Source organism: Panthera pardus, unplaced genomic scaffold (genome assembly GCF_024362965.1).
Source record: "Panthera pardus isolate Hobbes unplaced genomic scaffold, ASM2436296v1 HiC_scaffold_15, whole genome shotgun sequence".
In the NCBI taxonomy this organism is placed as follows: Eukaryota; Metazoa; Chordata; class Mammalia; order Carnivora; family Felidae; genus Panthera; species Panthera pardus.
In genome coordinates this window covers 64,602,373-64,618,246 of record NW_026526710.1, presented here as the reverse complement: position 1 = coordinate 64,618,246, position 15,874 = coordinate 64,602,373, and the positions used below count along the sequence as shown (strand labels likewise).

At 50.0% G+C, this 15,874-nt stretch overlaps 1 protein-coding gene across 4 annotated transcripts in view; it reads right to left on the bottom strand.

The window, feature by feature from the left end:
* The window catches only part of MAPK4 (mitogen-activated protein kinase 4), a 152,522-nt gene that overhangs the window by 6,399 nt on the left and 130,249 nt on the right, over positions 1 to 15,874 (bottom strand). For all 4 annotated transcript variants that reach the window (XM_053902724.1, XM_019464045.2, XM_019464043.2 and 1 more), the window contains exons 3-4: positions 6,588 to 6,732; positions 4,705 to 4,866 (exon numbers count right to left, since the gene is read on the bottom strand). In XM_053902724.1, the coding sequence (XP_053758699.1) occupies positions 4,705 to 4,866; positions 6,588 to 6,732 (307 nt within the window). The remainder of the gene's footprint in view (positions 1 to 4,704; positions 4,867 to 6,587; positions 6,733 to 15,874) is intronic.

Here is a 15,874-nt window from a genome sequence, read left to right as displayed (position 1 = left end):
TAGGCAGCTGGAACCTGGATAGGCAGGGACACTCAGAAGCCTTGGGGAGTGGCTCGTTGCCAACCAGCATGAAAGTACATCGAGATACCGGCAGCCAATGGGGGGGGGGGGGGTGGTGTGGGTGTGCATGGGCCAAGCATCAGCTCTGCACACAGGTACTGGTGTCCTTTCTCCCAAGGGGGGTGGGGCCAGCCATGTGCCCTGTGGGCTCTGCTCTGGGTTATCTCAGGGCAAGGTCTACCTCTCTGGAGGTTTGCATTACCTCTGGGTGCTGGAGGCCCCACTTAAATCATGACTTGGCTAATCGTGTTACCGCCCTCATGGTAAGGGAGAAATGCAGCTGAGCTCAAGGACCTCAGCCAGCACCACGACCCTGCCCCTCACTCCAGCCCTGGGTCTCTTTGCAGGAAGATTCACCAATGATTCAGGAAATTGACGGATTCAGAAGGTCACTGGCTTCCCAGGAGGACACGGCACTTCTCTGTAACCCTAGACGGAAAGATCAGTAATGCAACAGTAACCCTGATCACCGCCAAGTGCTCTGGGGTTCAGGGGGTGCTTCTGGGTCGGGGCTGCCAGACCTGAGAGAGCATCACAGATTGCCAGGGCTGGGAAGAATCGGGCACCGCAGCGCACAGCCCCGCTCTGGTACTGCCTGGCTCCAGGCGGGGCAAGTCTCTCCCTCTTGGGGCCGCCTCCCTCTCTGGGCCCGACCTATTACTCTGGACCTTCTGACAAGGAGAGGAGAGAGTTGAAGCTCTAACCAGGGGCAGGCATCGTCACCATCGTCACTGTTACTGATAAGCACCCAGCAAACCCTGAAGCTGGAAAGGGCCACTCCACGGACTCTACTAAGAATCAGTCTCCTCTTTCCTCTCCCTGATAGTCGTCTTCTAGCACGTGCCCACACACTTCTGGAAGCCCAAATATTAGAGCCTCCTTATATCTAACCCAAAGCTGCCCCCCTTTAACCTCCGCCCCTAAGCCTAGCTCTGCCCTCTGTGGTTCCCACGTGTCAGCATGTTCTCTCTTCCCCATGATTGGTTCCCTCACAATTCAAGGCAGCAGCAGCCGGGTCCTGTGCAAGCCCCCCTCCCTCCACCTGGCACACACTGGCCCACATCTCCCAGCATCCCCTGCAGTTTGATGTGGTTGTGTGATGGGGGCCTTTGGGGGGGGGGTGGTGGAAGTGATGTGTATACCCCACTTTCAGGCCACATGCATAAAGATCTCTTGCAAGAGCCTCTGCTCTCTCTTCCCCTGGCTTCGACCAAAAGTGGGTGCCCAGGGGGACCTTGAAAGCTGTGTGTTAAAGATGGCGACACCTTTCTGACAGCCTGGGTCCTGGGCAGAGCCCCAGGCTCCCCCACTCTGTCTGGACTTGAGATGAGCCATGCATACACTGCTAGCAGGATCACTCGGGAGGTTCCAGGTTTATCTGCCACAGTGTTAGTTTTGCCTCAGCGTAGAAACCCTACCCACCCACCCCCCTCCAACTCCTCTCCTCTGGGCTCAATCTCCCCACATGTTTTGAAGGCATTTCTAATATGAGACTTCTGTACAATTTTGTCACATGCCTGTGGCCCAGTAGACTCCAAACTGGACTTCCCAGAGCCCCAGGGGTTCTAGAGGGATTCTCAGGGGCAGCTCTGGAGACTGAGAGGCAGGTCAGCAGGGCCCTGAGGTCCCCAATTCTGCTTCAGCCAGAGCTTTCCTTTTACTTGTTTTGATATTAGATTTCTTCACATTTGTCACTTATGATATATTTTTTTATTTAAAAAAAATTTTTTAATGTTTATTTTTTAGAGAGAGACAAAGTGAGCAGGGAAGGTATAGAGAGAGAGGAAGACACAGAATCTGAAGCAGGCTCCAGGCTCGGAGCTGTCAGCACAGAGCCTGATGCGGGGCTGATGTGGGGCTCGAACTCACAAACCATGAAATCGTGACCTGAGCTGAAGTCAGATGCTTAACTGCCCGAGCCACCCAGGCACCTCTATGACATAATTACTTCTTATAGTAATTGGAGCTCAAAACTGATGCCCCGATACAGTCTCAGGGACTGTTTCCCTTGTCCCGCGCCTGTGGCTAGATGGCTGTGTCAGATGCTGAGGGACAGAGTCACCTAGACTGTCCTTTGAGCCTCTGGGGGCTACAGCCAGAGAGATACCCCTGCTTCTTCCCAGGCCTGCGGAGCCTCAAATGTACAGGAGAGGGAGTGACTGCGGGTCACCAAGTGCTCTTCGGGGCAGGGGGGCCTGATGCCCTTTCTCTCGCTGGTATTTCGTATCAATGCCATCTCCTCCTAAAGCCAGAGATCAGTTGGAGACATCTTCACGGCCAGAGGCAGGCGAGAGAATTTTGTTTGGAGTTGAGTTTTGGCACGTTGGGAGGGTGGGGCCAGCCTAGCTTTAGTGAACACCTGTTTGGCTACGGGATTGAGTCCAAACTCCTAAGCCTCTCAGTCCTTCTCACCTCTCCAGCTTTACTTCCTACTGCCGGGTCTGTGACTCGTCCAGCCGATGTGAGCCCTTACCACGTCCCCTGGTTCAGCTTCTCTGTCCCTCTCGGTGCGTGGTGGCTCCCTTCCTCTCCCCAAATACCCGGGGCTCCCGCCGGCCCCTTCGGATGTGTTCCTTAGTCTTTGTTCTCATCCCTGGCAGGTGTTCCTGGTCTTCCCAGCGAGACCACCTCTTGTGTCTCTGAACTTCCATCCCTAGCACTCTGGTGGCTTAATAAACGTCAGTGGATGCTGCTGATGACAGTGACAGTGAGGAGCTTTATCCCTCCAGGACCAGCTCTGATTTTGCCAAGACAAAGCCCACCACTCTGAGAGCCAAGTCCCCGAGGGGCTGCTATGTGTGTGGACACGGGAGACACGTCCCTGATCCAGAATTCCCGAGAGGTAAACGCACCTCTTGTCTTGTGGTGGGATTTCTACAGGGGCCTAGGACTCAAAGTAAATATACATGGGCTGAGTCTTAGTTTGTGGTGAATCAAATGATCCCTCTTCTCCTTTAATGAAGGGAAAACTGAGGCAGCTTATGATTGAATGGGGATCATGGCCAAGGACATTTCTGAAAGACATTGTTAGTGCTTTCCTGATGGTCTAATTTGTAATAAGGACACAAAGTGGCACAGAATAAATATCATTTTATAGCCTCCACTGCAGCAAGGTAGGGCTGTGGGACTAAGTTCTGGCCAACGAAACAAGAGTGACAGTGAGGTGTACAAATTCTGGCCCATGACCTTAAGGGCAAGGGGACCTGCCCTCCTTCCCTACTTTCCTCCAGGTGGTAAGAGGGCAGAATAATAAGATAGAAGGCGCTTAGGCCCCTGGGTGACTTTGTATAGCAGGCTCAGCATGTTGGGCCTGGACTGTTTGCTTTTAGATTATTAAATAAGAGAGAAATAAACTTCGTAACTTCCTTTTACTTTCCTTTTCTTTAAATATTTAATTTTAAGTAATCTCTATACCCATGTGGGGCTCGAACTCACAACCGGGAGATCAAGAGTTACACACTCCACTGACTGAGCCAGCCAGATACCCCTTAACTTCGTTTTTCTTAAAAAAGAAATGAATCTCATTTAAATCATTAAGAATTTGGGTCTCTCTTACAATTGGCTGAACCTGTATCCTACCTAATAGAAGGGTCTCCTAAGGAAGCCTCTGGCAGCTATGAGGCCTGGTGATAATGTTAACATTTAAGTTGATGAGTAACTATCCTATGCCCAGGGCTTTACAAATTCCATTTTACTTACTCATCATGATGACCCTATGTGACGCATATCATTATACCCATTCTATAGTTAAGGAAACTGAGATGCAGAGAAGTTAACAAACTTGCTCAAGGCCAAACAGCTACTCACTGATGGAATTGGGAATTGAGTCTGGGTCTGGGTCTCAAGCTCATAAAACTCACATTCTCTAAGAATGAAATCCTGCCATTTGCAACAATGTGGATGGAACTGGAGGGTATCATGCTAAGTGAAATAAGTCAGACAAAGACAGATATCCTATGTTTTCACTCATACGTGGAACTTGAGAAACTTAACAGAAGACCATGGGGGAAGAGAAGGGGAAAACATAGTTTCAAACAGAGAGGGAGGCAAATCATAAGAGATTCTTAAATACACGGAACACACTCAGGGTTGATGAGTGAGGGGAGGGGTGTGGGGGAGAGGGGAAATGGGTGGTGGGCACCTGAGGAGGGCACTTGCTGGGATGAGCACTGGGTGTATGTAAGCGATGAATCATGGGAATCTACACCCGAAGCCAAGAGCACACTGTATACACTGTATGTTAGTTAACTGGACAATAAATTATATTAAAATATAAAAATGAAGAAAAAACATCTCACATTCTCTGCACCACATCATCAAGGGGGAAAAGGTAAAGGGAGAGGAAGCAGGGCAGGAAGGAAGGCAAGTGAAAAAGATGAGAAGGAAAAGGAAGCAAAAACAGGGGTAGACTATGGGAGGCCACTAACGACTGCCTTGAGGGGGGCCTGATGGCTGCACTCCAGGGGCCAGTGACGCTCAGCCTGGAAGTAGCTAGGGCAGATTCCTGCTGCAGTGGAGTGGCCTTGGCTCCTACGTCTAAGGACTTCGCTCTGTCCTTTTGGAAGGAGACCGCCCCCCCAGCCCCGCAGGGTGAAGCCAGAGCACGGCCTCCAGGGTGCTGGCCTGGCTGTCCCGCGGAGGTACCTTCGCTGTTCACTTCCGGCAGCAGCTTGCGCAGTGGCCGCTTCACCTCCCAGGTGCTGCTGACGAAGGAAGGCATCACCTTGAGCAGCTCGTCTTTGTCCTCCTCCCGGATCACGGGGATGGTCTCCAGGATGAGCTGCATCTGCTCCAGCTCGTGGGCCCCTGGGGAGCCAAATACCAGATGGTTACGAGGGAGCTGCTCAAGTGGCTGGGGTGAGAGAAGCCCCCAGGTGGTTCTAGGAGGCCTGGGAGGGGCAGCACAGGACAGTGGGAGCAGCGCTGGGCCGGGGGCCAGGGCACCTGGGTTCTGGTCTTCCCTCTGCCACTAACTTGCTGTGTGACTGTGGGCAGGTTGCTTGCCATCTCTGGGGCTTGGCTTTGTCAAATGTCTCTGCTTCTGGAATGGACCAGTCTGATATAGACTGATCAGCCAGAGCTAACAGCTGGGTCCAAGACTTCCCAAGTCCCCTTTCCAGATGCCTCTCTGCATGTTCTTTAACAGGCTGGGAAAGGAAATGATTTTAAAACCAGGACTGAGCCTCACCTTTTGGTTTCCAATTAGGAGGATCCCAATGAGGAGGGGGAAATTCAGAAATAACAAATTGGCTTTGGAATGCGTCTTGGGAACTAAGTGGTACTGCTCACTCCTTCAGGCAGTGGGAGGAGGACGGGTTATGCCAGGTCTGCGGAACAGGAGTGGAGTCAGGCATTTATTTGCTCCTTCATTCATTCACTCAATAATGACTTACTGAGCACCTTCTTCCTGGCAGGCATCAGGCAGGAAGCTCGTCCTTAAGGAGCTTCAGACGTTATGAGTCTCAGAACTCACAACTCCTGCCGCCCAGACACTGATGCTGTGTCAGCGCTGTGGCACTGCTGGTGAGGCTCAGGTCTCTCTCTTCCTTGTCCCCCTGGACCTCTAGACTCTTCTTATTTCCACTGCTCCTATTTTCCCTTCTGCTTGAGTACCCCTTCCACTTACCTCTACGGGTTAAATCCTTAACCAAGACTCTCCAAATTCAAGAAGTCCCCAGACTCATCTAGCTGCTCAGAGGGCCCTCCCTTTACCACCAATTCCTACAGGACTCCCATCTGCCGGAAGCTGGTGGCCTATGGTGGGGCCCCTCTATGTCCCCCAACGACGCCCTGTGTAGCACTAAGCACGTGTGGATGCTGTGGTGCTGCCTCAGCGAGTGCCTATAGCTCAGGTTCTATTCTGAAGTGGCCCCTTTGGCTGCCCCCACGGAGGACAGCTCAGGGACTCTGGGAGCCCCCTGAGGGGTCCCTGTCCAAATGAACACTCCAGACCGACTGCTCACAGTCGCAGGGAGAGAGGAGGAAGAGGCTGAAAATGTAGGATAGATGTTTTCAGGAGTCAATCTCAAGGTGTCTGAGTATAAGTAGTCACTTGATTTTGAAAGTTCTGTGCCCAGTAGACTATTTTTAGCCTCTCCAGTATTTTGCCTGAAATGATAATAAGGTGCCTCCAAGTAGTTCCATAAGGCTGTGCAGGTAATTTCCTTTTTTTAATTTTTAAAGTTTATTTATTTATTTGGAGAGAGAGAGCAATGGAGGGGCAGAGCGAGAGGGAGAGAGAGAGAATTGCAAGCAGGTTCCACGCTGTCAGCACAGAGTCAGAGGCGGGGGCTCGATCTCAGGATCAATGAGATCATGACCTGAGCTGAAATCAAGAAGAGTTGGACGCTTAAGCGACTGAGCCACCCAGATGACCCCATACAGGTCATTTTAAAGAGAAAGACCAGGATGTTTTGTGATTGGCACGCTGTGTTGTTTTTTTTTTCTTCTTCTTTTTTTGCACTCAGTTTGCCCTTTTTACAGAACGCCACTAGAGGAGAAGTCAGATGACATGGCTAGTGACTTACCGGCAAAGAGCATTCTCCCCGTGAGCATCTCGGCCAGGATGCAGCCGGCGGCCCACATGTCGATGGCTTTGGTGTAGTTGTTTGGGGAGAGGAGCAGGCGTGGTGAGCGGTACCACTTAGTTACCAACCCTTCTGACAGATAACCCTGGAAGACAAATAAAACCCAGTTCTGATGATCAGCCATGTGTAGATACCCTCTCTCCCAAGCACCTCCTTCGAGGATCTCTCCCCATCCGAAGGCAGCACCCCTTTCTGGATCCCTTCACTGTTGAACCTTACCTGAGGCCCAGGGGTTCTCCTCTGTGGACAGGGAGGCAACATACCAATATTTCAAAAAGAATACTTTCCCACCCCAACTTGATGTAACCATGCAGAACAAATCTGCCCTCATCTAGTAAGAAGATGGATAAATAGGAACCATAGTCAAGTTCATTACCACCATCAATGGAGTAATGATGAGAACCTGGAATTTCATTTATCCAGTGACTGAATAGCCCCACATTTGAAATCAAGCCAGTTACTCTGGTGCTGGTGAGTAGAATTAATGTGGCTACAATGTCAGAGACACCGAGCCCCTGCTGAAAATGGATAAGGCCAGCTTCGTAATGGGTGCAGGTGAAGAGCATATGGAAACAGCCCTAAATGGCAGAGTGGACACAGCTTTGGTTGGCTCAGAGGATTCTGGGAGTTCTACAGTGTGTCTTTTTGGCAGACAGATGTACTAGCTGACTTCAGCCACTGCTCAGGGATTTGTGCTCTGGGATTGAATCCTTCCCTACAAGATATGGTGATGACATAAGTGTTTTAGCACAGAATGGAAAATATAGCCAGCCAATTTGGAAATTGTTTTCTACATAATTCAGAACGTTTACCCCACAATGTAACCTGCGAGGTGTCCATTTGGATTACCTGGAACAGTCTCTTTAAATTGAGAAGGTAGACCCATTTTGAGGTCAAGGTGAGACAATTCAGACTGAGGGGATACCATGGGAGACTTTAGGGATGGTCTTGTTATCTGCTGATGGAACCCCCCATTTAGCATTTGAATTGTCCTTTTTACTGACTGAAGAAGTATCACAGACCCAGGCTAAAGCAGATGAAAACTTAAGAAGCCCAAATACCCAGGAGCTTTTGATCAACATCTAGACTCTCTTTATGTGTTAAGCAAAGATTTATTAAATGTTTGAAACCTTCTGAGAGCCTGCAATTATGACAGCAGTTTTCTCTCCTCTGTGGCACATACTTCCTCAGAGTAGGGCCTCAAACTGGTGGAGGGAAGCAGGGAGAGAGGAAATGACACAGAGCTTCCCCGATCTCAATGCTCCGACCCAAATGGACTCCTTACTATCCCCTCAGGTCCCCTTCTGGTCACCTGCCTTTCCCCCAGCCCCCTAGCGACCACTGCTTTCTGTCCTCTAGTTTTGCTTTGTACAGAATGTCCTATAAATGGAGTCATAGCTGCTTTTTGAGGTTAAATTCCTTCCATTAGCATAATGCAGCCAGACTCATACATGTTGTTGTATGTGCAGTTGGTTGTTAGGAGTTTAAGTTTGATTCTAAAAATTACAGACACTTGGGATGCCTGGCTGGCTCAGTCAGTAGAGCATGCAACTCTTGATCTCAGGGCTGTGAGTTCAACCCCCATGTTGGGTGTAGAGATTACTTAAAAAGAAAAAAAATCTTAGGGCACCTTGGTGGCTCAGTCGGTTAAGTGTCCGACTCTTGGTTTTGGCTCAGGTCATGATCTCATGGTTCATGAGTTCAAGCCCCACACTGGGCTCTGCACTGACAGTATGGAGCCTGCTTGGGATTCTCCCACCCCCACCCTGCCCACCCCCATCTCAAAACAAATAAAAATTTAAAAAAATACATAAAATAAAATCTTTAAAAAAATTACAGACACAAGCCAAACTGTAGAAGTTCACTTCTGGGTGGGCGGTTCGTAAATAAAGAATGGTCTGATTTATTTTCTAGTCAGAGGCTGAGACTGCCAGAGACTAAAGCGGAGTCACCCAGAGGGGAGGTGATATAAGGGGAGTTTTCTCTGATATGTAAATGAACAGTCTTTTAGGGAATGGAATTTCCTGTAATTAACTTCTGGCTCTCTGCAGCATCTAGGACTGCAGTGGGCACACAGAGGGGTGGGGGAGCGGGGGCTCCCTTCCAGAAATACATGCCTTGAAAGTAAAACAATGATGTTTGCCTGGGCAACGCTGCCCCTGGGCCAGAAATAAGGGCCAGGCCATGATAGCAGCTAAGAAAGTTCACTCACAGTTCTTCCTTACTTTTGAATGAAAATCTAGAACCTGATGCTTTTTCCTTAACCACTAGCTGCCGCTTCCCTCTGGTTACTTGCCTCTCAAGCCCTTTTGAAAATATAGAGAAGACATACTGATGTGTTTCAGAAGCCATAGGGCAGAGGAGAATTTGGGGATCAGCAGGAGGCTCCCTTCCTGGTTGGTGGGGCAGACCTGGGGACATGGTGGCAGGGGTCCTGCCCTCAGCTGGGATGAGCCCGCGGTGTCTGAGCAAGAGTGGCTCTGGGACCCACAGCATACTGGTGATCTGAATTCAAGAAAGTTTCAGTGGAGTGATTGGGCAAAAGTCAGAATCCTCTAGAATGAAAAGAAAATATCTTTAAAGAATATCCAGGAGTGGAGACTCAGTTTTATCAGAAGGGCTCACAAATCAGTAAGTACATCGGCTCAGCTGGTATCCTTAAATGGCTTTCCTGCCAGAGCCTGCGGGTGGGGATAGTTGTAGAGGAGCCTGTCCTCAATCATCAGACCTGGTCTCACACGGTGCACTGTTGAGCGAGTCGGAAGGCGTCACGGCTCCGAGGAGACAGGAAACCAACACTCCTACACTTCTCCGCGGCCACCTCTCAGCACGTGAGAGGCAAGACTGGAGTTGCCCTTTCCCGAGGGTCCCTCTCCTCCTGCCGCCCCATCCATTGGTGTTCCGGTGGGAAGCTGATTCTGGAGGTGCTGCTGGGGGACGGTTGGACAGGGTTTCCCGTCGAGACCCCGTCAGGGGGCCTTCGGGCCTTCTTCATCTATTGCTCTGACCAGTCCATTTTGCTTCTTTGTAGCGTCAGGTACAGCCAAGGGGAGGCTTTGATTTTGCAAAAGCATCGTAGGTGTTTGGGAAATAATCTAGCAGCAGCCGGCCTCTGAGGAGGGTAATTAGGGACCCCCGACAGATCCAACGGGAAGGTATAATTAATGCTCTGAGCATCTTCTTTGCAGAGAGAGCAGGGGGCACTGTGCTCAGTCCCAGCCGCCTGCCAGGGAATGGGGAACAGACTTGCTCACCCTCACCCCAGAAGGGTGGGCCCCAGCCCGCTGCTCCAGCGAGCGAGCACAGGGTGGGCTCCCGGTCTGGGCCACTTGTTTCTATGCCTCCACCCGCTCTGAGCCTGATCTCTTGTGTCTGGGAGACAGAAGGAAGGTTGGGGGAGAAGCATGTTCCAATAAGCCTTCCATTTCACCCTTCTGGCCCCTCATGAGGAGAGGGCGAATTTAAATGGGGACACAGTCCCTGAAGAATGAAAGCCCAGGCCACAGTAGCTGAGTGTGTGGTGTGGGGAGGACAAGGTGGGAAGGTTGGTTTCTCCCCTCATACTGAATGGCTGCTTAGGGCCACCCCTGCGTCCAGGCCAGGCTGGGGGGCGGGGGTTCCGACAGCCTCACCTCCTCTACCAGAAGTCTCTGCCAGGTGTTGTCCCTGTGTGTGGAAACAAAGGTGATGATTAAAACCTTCCCTGCCTTCAAAGAGCATATAATGCGGTCAAAAAGATGAAATACTGACTATGATTGTCGGAAGGATAAGGAAATGATCTCGGTCAACATTTACGTGGGACTTGCTCTGTGCCGAGCGCTGTGTTAGCATTTTACGTGCATTCATTCTGTAGTCTTCCCATCAGCCTCTCGATGTAGGCTCTTCACAGAGTAGTAACACAACCCGCCCAAGGTCATAGACCAGGAAGTGGCCCAGGATGTCTGGCTCCAGAGTCATGCTCTAACCTGTACGTTGCTGGACCTCCACCACACTGCACATCAGAGTCCTGGTAAGCAGCGAGGAAGAGGCATACTTAGAATGCACAGGGGCATGTCTGTTTAGCAGTGGGTCAGGGAAGGCTCCACGCCAATGAGGTTTGAGCTGGTCTTAAAGGATGGGGACATCTTAGGTAGTTTTGTGGTGACAATGGGCACCAGTGTGAGTAAAGATGGTGGGGGGGGAAGACCTGGAATGTGTTCAGGGGACAGAGAGAAATCTGGGCATGTGGACAAATGGGATGAGGGAAGAGGCAGAGGAGAATGACCTTTGTTCTGAAAGTTAGTGGTTGCCAAGGACCCCCAACAATGGGAACCAGGGGAAGTGCTTGTGAGATGTACAGATCGCCCAAAGTTACTGGCTTGGAGTCATGGATGTCCATCTTGAATGAACTCCCCAGGGAACCCGTGCGCCACCCCCTCCCAGTTTGAGAACACCAGGAAGAACAAAGGAGGGCTGCGGAATTGGGGAAGGAGTGGTCGGGAGCAGGACAGGAGCTTCACTTTATGCTGGGAGAGGTTGCTCTGCTTTTCCCGTTGGCCCTGGGCAGGCCTTCCTCCTACGGTATGGCTCTTGCTGATTCTTAGTGCCGGGGAGGGTGTTCATGGAGCACAGCAGTTACAGGCTCTGCAGTCCTTGTTGCTCGCAGCCTGAAGAAACCTGCAAGCCCTGGCCGACAGCAAGACGCTACTCTCTGGATAGCAGGGGATCATGGGGCTCAGGAAGGCCTTGGGAAGGCCCCTGGGCACCACGCTTCCTTGCAGCACACAAATACACCCCTGTCTGATCTAGAAGAAACTAGGTCAAGGGAAAAAGAAATCAGGCTATGGAGGAGTAGAATTTTTAGCCTCAGGGGTCAATGGGGGTGTTGCATGGATGCTGTGATTCTTGTGGACGTGCTAGTTCCCAGAAGACCTTGTGGTGAGCGTGCCGTGGAAATTGAAAGAATACACACAAGGAATGGGAAAGTCACACACGGAAGGGGGGGGGGTGTCATGAGAGCTGCCTTTAGGCATTTGCAAGTCTATCATATGGATGAGGAGTGAAGCTCGTTCGCTGAGACTCTGGAGACACACGTGAGCCAAAGCATGAGACAGAAATCTATGTAATACGATAATAATAGCTAACATTTACCGAACTCCTCAAACTGCTCTGCTTCATATGGATCAACTCACTTCATCCTCATAACACCCCCATGAGGTAGGGACTCTCATTATATCCATTTTTACAGAGAGGAATCTGAGGCACGGAGAGGGGAAGCACTCTGTGGTCACACAGGCTGTAAGAGACAAGCTGGGTTCCACCCCAGGCTGTGCGGATGTAGCACCCCCCATCTGAATATGCAGCTCTGCTGCCTTTCACGTGAGGAAACCCTCTAAAGCTAAGTGGGGGACTGGGCTCCTAACAGGCTGAGGTGTCCGGGCACAGCACGGACAAGCTTGTGGAGAGATGTGCCAACACCACCCTCCTGGTGGACATCTAGAGCACAGCTTCCAAGACTGTGGCGTGCACTCGAATACTCAGGGATCCGGGCTGATTGAAAGCAGATTCCGTTTCATCAGGGGGACAAGGTGATGCCGATGCTGCAGCCCTGACCTTGGACCAGCAAAGCCATCGCTGACCTTTAATATCACGCCTTGCCCTAAGGAATTATGATCTGCCTTGCTCGCAGGCCAGGCAGATTTCTCATTCAGAGCAGCAGGCTGACCTATAATAGGGGTTAATTCTTTGTGTTACAGACACCCATCAAAAGATCATTTAGAAAAACAACACTCTCCCAGAGGCCCCTCTAAGCACAGAGGTACGGTCCCCCACTCTCCAGTCTTTTCCCCCTGAAGGTATAATTCTTACTTGTGCCAATATCCGTATCAGGCGTGCTAGAAGCCTTTTTTAAAAAGAAAGAACACCACAACCAAATAGCCGTTCTTATTGTTGACTCCACACTCATTCTATTAAACTCATTTCCATGAAAATGTGCAGCAGGGAACCTCTCAAGCCGAGGAAAGGAACACACAATCTTAAAAGCCAAGTGCACAGCACAATCCTTGGTAAGTCATCGGGTACATTCTGTTTATGCAGCTGAAATGCACACGGGGAAAGGAATAATATGGTTAAATCAGCTGCACGGAGTTTTCATTACCTTCAAGATGCCCTAAATGCTCATATGTCCCCTTTTTTCAGGGCTGCCCCTTCCCCATTCCATGCTCTAGGGGATCCTGTCCAATGAAATTCACAGTCTCTGCCTAGGTTTCCATGGAAATCAACCAAAGCCCAGTTAAGTTCCTATAGGTCTGCAGACTCCATGTGGTTTCCTGTCTTTATATTTTAAAAAATTGTGATAGAATCGCTTTTTTAAAAAAGAATTTATTCTCAGGGTGCCTGGGTGGCTCAGTCGGTTAAGCGTCCAGCTCTTGGTTTTGGCTCAGGTCACCATCTCATGGTTTGGGAGATGGAGCCTGGCGTCGGGCTCCTCGCTGGCAGGTGCGGAGCCTGCTTGGGATCCTCTCTCTCTGCCCCTCCCCCACTCACTCTGTCTCTCAGAAGAAATAAACTTAAAAAAGAATTTTTTTTAATACTTTATTTTCAACCGTGGCAAAATACACTCAACATAAAATTCACCATCGTCAGCAGTTTTAAGTGTACAATTCAGCGACACCAAGTACGTTCACACTGTTGTGAATCCATCCATCCATCTCACACAAGTGAGTCTGTACCCATGCAAGACGATCCCAGACTGCGTGCCCCCGGCCCCTGGCAACCACCCGCCTACTTCGTCTCTGTCAATCTGACTGTACCGTCTTTTTGTCACTGGCTTATTTCTCTCAGCATAATCTACTTCCCCTTACCTTTAGGCAGCAGGAAAGTGGGAGCAACGGGGTGGGCTGCCTTTTAAAAAGCACTTTCTTGAAATGCAGTTGCCTTCTAATTCAACTACAGCTTACATCACAGGTAAAAGCTCTGGCCATGACCCTCATGGGGTCCAAACCGTGAAGTCTGAATTCTACCACAGTTCAAAGACATGACAAAATGTTTTGTTTGTTTGTATATGTACCGGGATCGCCGGCTGTCCTCCCGCCATCGTCACCAGGGATGCGCCGCTGAGCTGGTTAGAGAGGTCGATGGAGGGAAGGCTTGTTAAGCTGCTTCAGCCTCAGTTTCCCCATCTGCTTGAGTTCCTGGTCTCCAAGTTTCCCTCTGCGGGGCGCTAGAGTCCTAGGATGCTGCACCACAACACAGCAAACTTTAAATGAGGAGCCCTGGGGCGCCTGGGTGGCTTGGTCGGTTGAGCGTCCCACTTCAGCTCAGGTCATGATCTCACGGTCCGTGGGTTCGAGCCCTGCGTTGGGCTCTGTGCTGACAGCTCAGAGCCTGGAGCCTGTTTCAGATTCTGTGTCTCCCTCTCTCTCTGCCCCTCCCCTGTTCATGCTCTGTCTCTCTCTGTCTCAAAAATAAATAAACGTTAAAAAAAATTAAAAATAAATAAATAAATAAATGGGGGGCCCTGCTGGGCCAAAGTGGCTCATTTTTAATGGGCTGGTCTGTGAGCAAAGACTCCTTTTAGGAAGATGCATTAACTGCCAGGCCATAATTAGACATTTGTCTCGCTGACTTTCACAGGGCAATCTGGCAGCACCCTGGGGCAGCTGCTCTCAAAACTGCTACCCATCAGAAGCACCTGGGGAACTTCAGAGAATCCCGATTCTCAGGCCCCCTGCCATAAGCAATGACGTCAGAATCTCTGCGGGTAGGCCCCGAGCATTAGTACTTTTTAAAACTCCCCAGGTGATTTCGGTTTATAGCCACACTTGAGACCCAGTGTCCCATAGATCTTGGTCCACCTGCTTTGAAGGGTAAACAGTGTTTTCAAGGTTCCCCAATTAGTGTAGCTTCTATTTTTAGCTCCTCTCAGGATGAGATGAATCCTTGAATAGCCACAGAGGTCTTCTCCAGGCAGCTGACCCCAAGGAAGTAAAAATTTACTGGAAAGCAACCTATAATAACAACGACTGCCATTTATTGAAAACGTACGATATGCTAGGCACTACGCCAAGTGCTACTTTATTATTGGCCCATTTCATTATTAAAATGACCCTGTGAGAAAAGTATAGAGCGGTGAATAACTTGGCCAAGGCCAGATGAGCTAAAAGTTGGCAGTGCTGAGATTCAATCCCAGCAGCGAACAAAACGAAGTCCCTATAATCACGGAGCATCCTTGTTAGCAGGACAGATAGATGAACAAATGAATGTATAACATGTCCGGTGAAGATAGTACCAGGAATGAAAATAAAGCAGGGTAAGGAGATAGAGTGAAGGATTAGGTGGGTGGTCCGGGAAAGCCTCTGTGATAAGGGGACATTAGTGACTCTCGTAGCCATAGGGGGAACATCAAAGATGTTGATCTGTGAGTCCCAAGTCTTCCTTTCTGTCCCCCACCTCCATCCCCAAATGAGAGCAGCACTTTCAACTTTCTCCCCTCACCTAGCAAACCCTCCTTGGAGATCTCTCAACAACATCCAGATAAAAGTAACTGAGAACATCTTTACGCGGGGTAGAACTAAGGTCTGTGGAACACCCCTATGCACAAGGGATTTTTCTTTTTTTTCTTTTTGCCAGCATGAGCTCAGCTAATGTAAAAATAAATATATTTTTTTTCATTTTCTATATTGGGAAATTATTGCAGCCCCTACATCCTCTGCCTGGCTTGATAGGCCCACAGTGGAATCTCAGGAATCGACCGCCAGTCAATAAATTATTTGGAGGTTGGCTGGCCATGTGAATATCACAGGGCAAGGGTAACAGCCATGTTCAACTCCAGCCCTCTGAAATCTTGGGGCTCCCTCAGGTGTGAGCCGCGGCTGTGAATCTCCATCTGACATTATCTTGAGGCTGCATTGTGGTAGCTGGGCCCTTTGTGCTGCTAATCTTGCTGGGGGTCAACCCGGAGGTCAGACTCAGCACCTTAGTGCATCGTTCCCCCCTCCACTCTCAAAAAGAAAGAGAAGGCTAACCCCAGGGCACTGTGGAGTAAGGTGTACAATAATAATGAACATTTGCCAGGGGCTGACCACGTGGCAGGTACCCTCCTGAGCTCTCTGTGTTCTTTCATGATTGTCATGATAGTCTCACAGGGTGGGCACTATCACTGTCCCCGCTCTTTGGCAGGGAGTTGAGGCAGGGAAGTCAACGACCCAGTACCAACATCACCCAGTCCCACAGCAGACAGTTCTGTT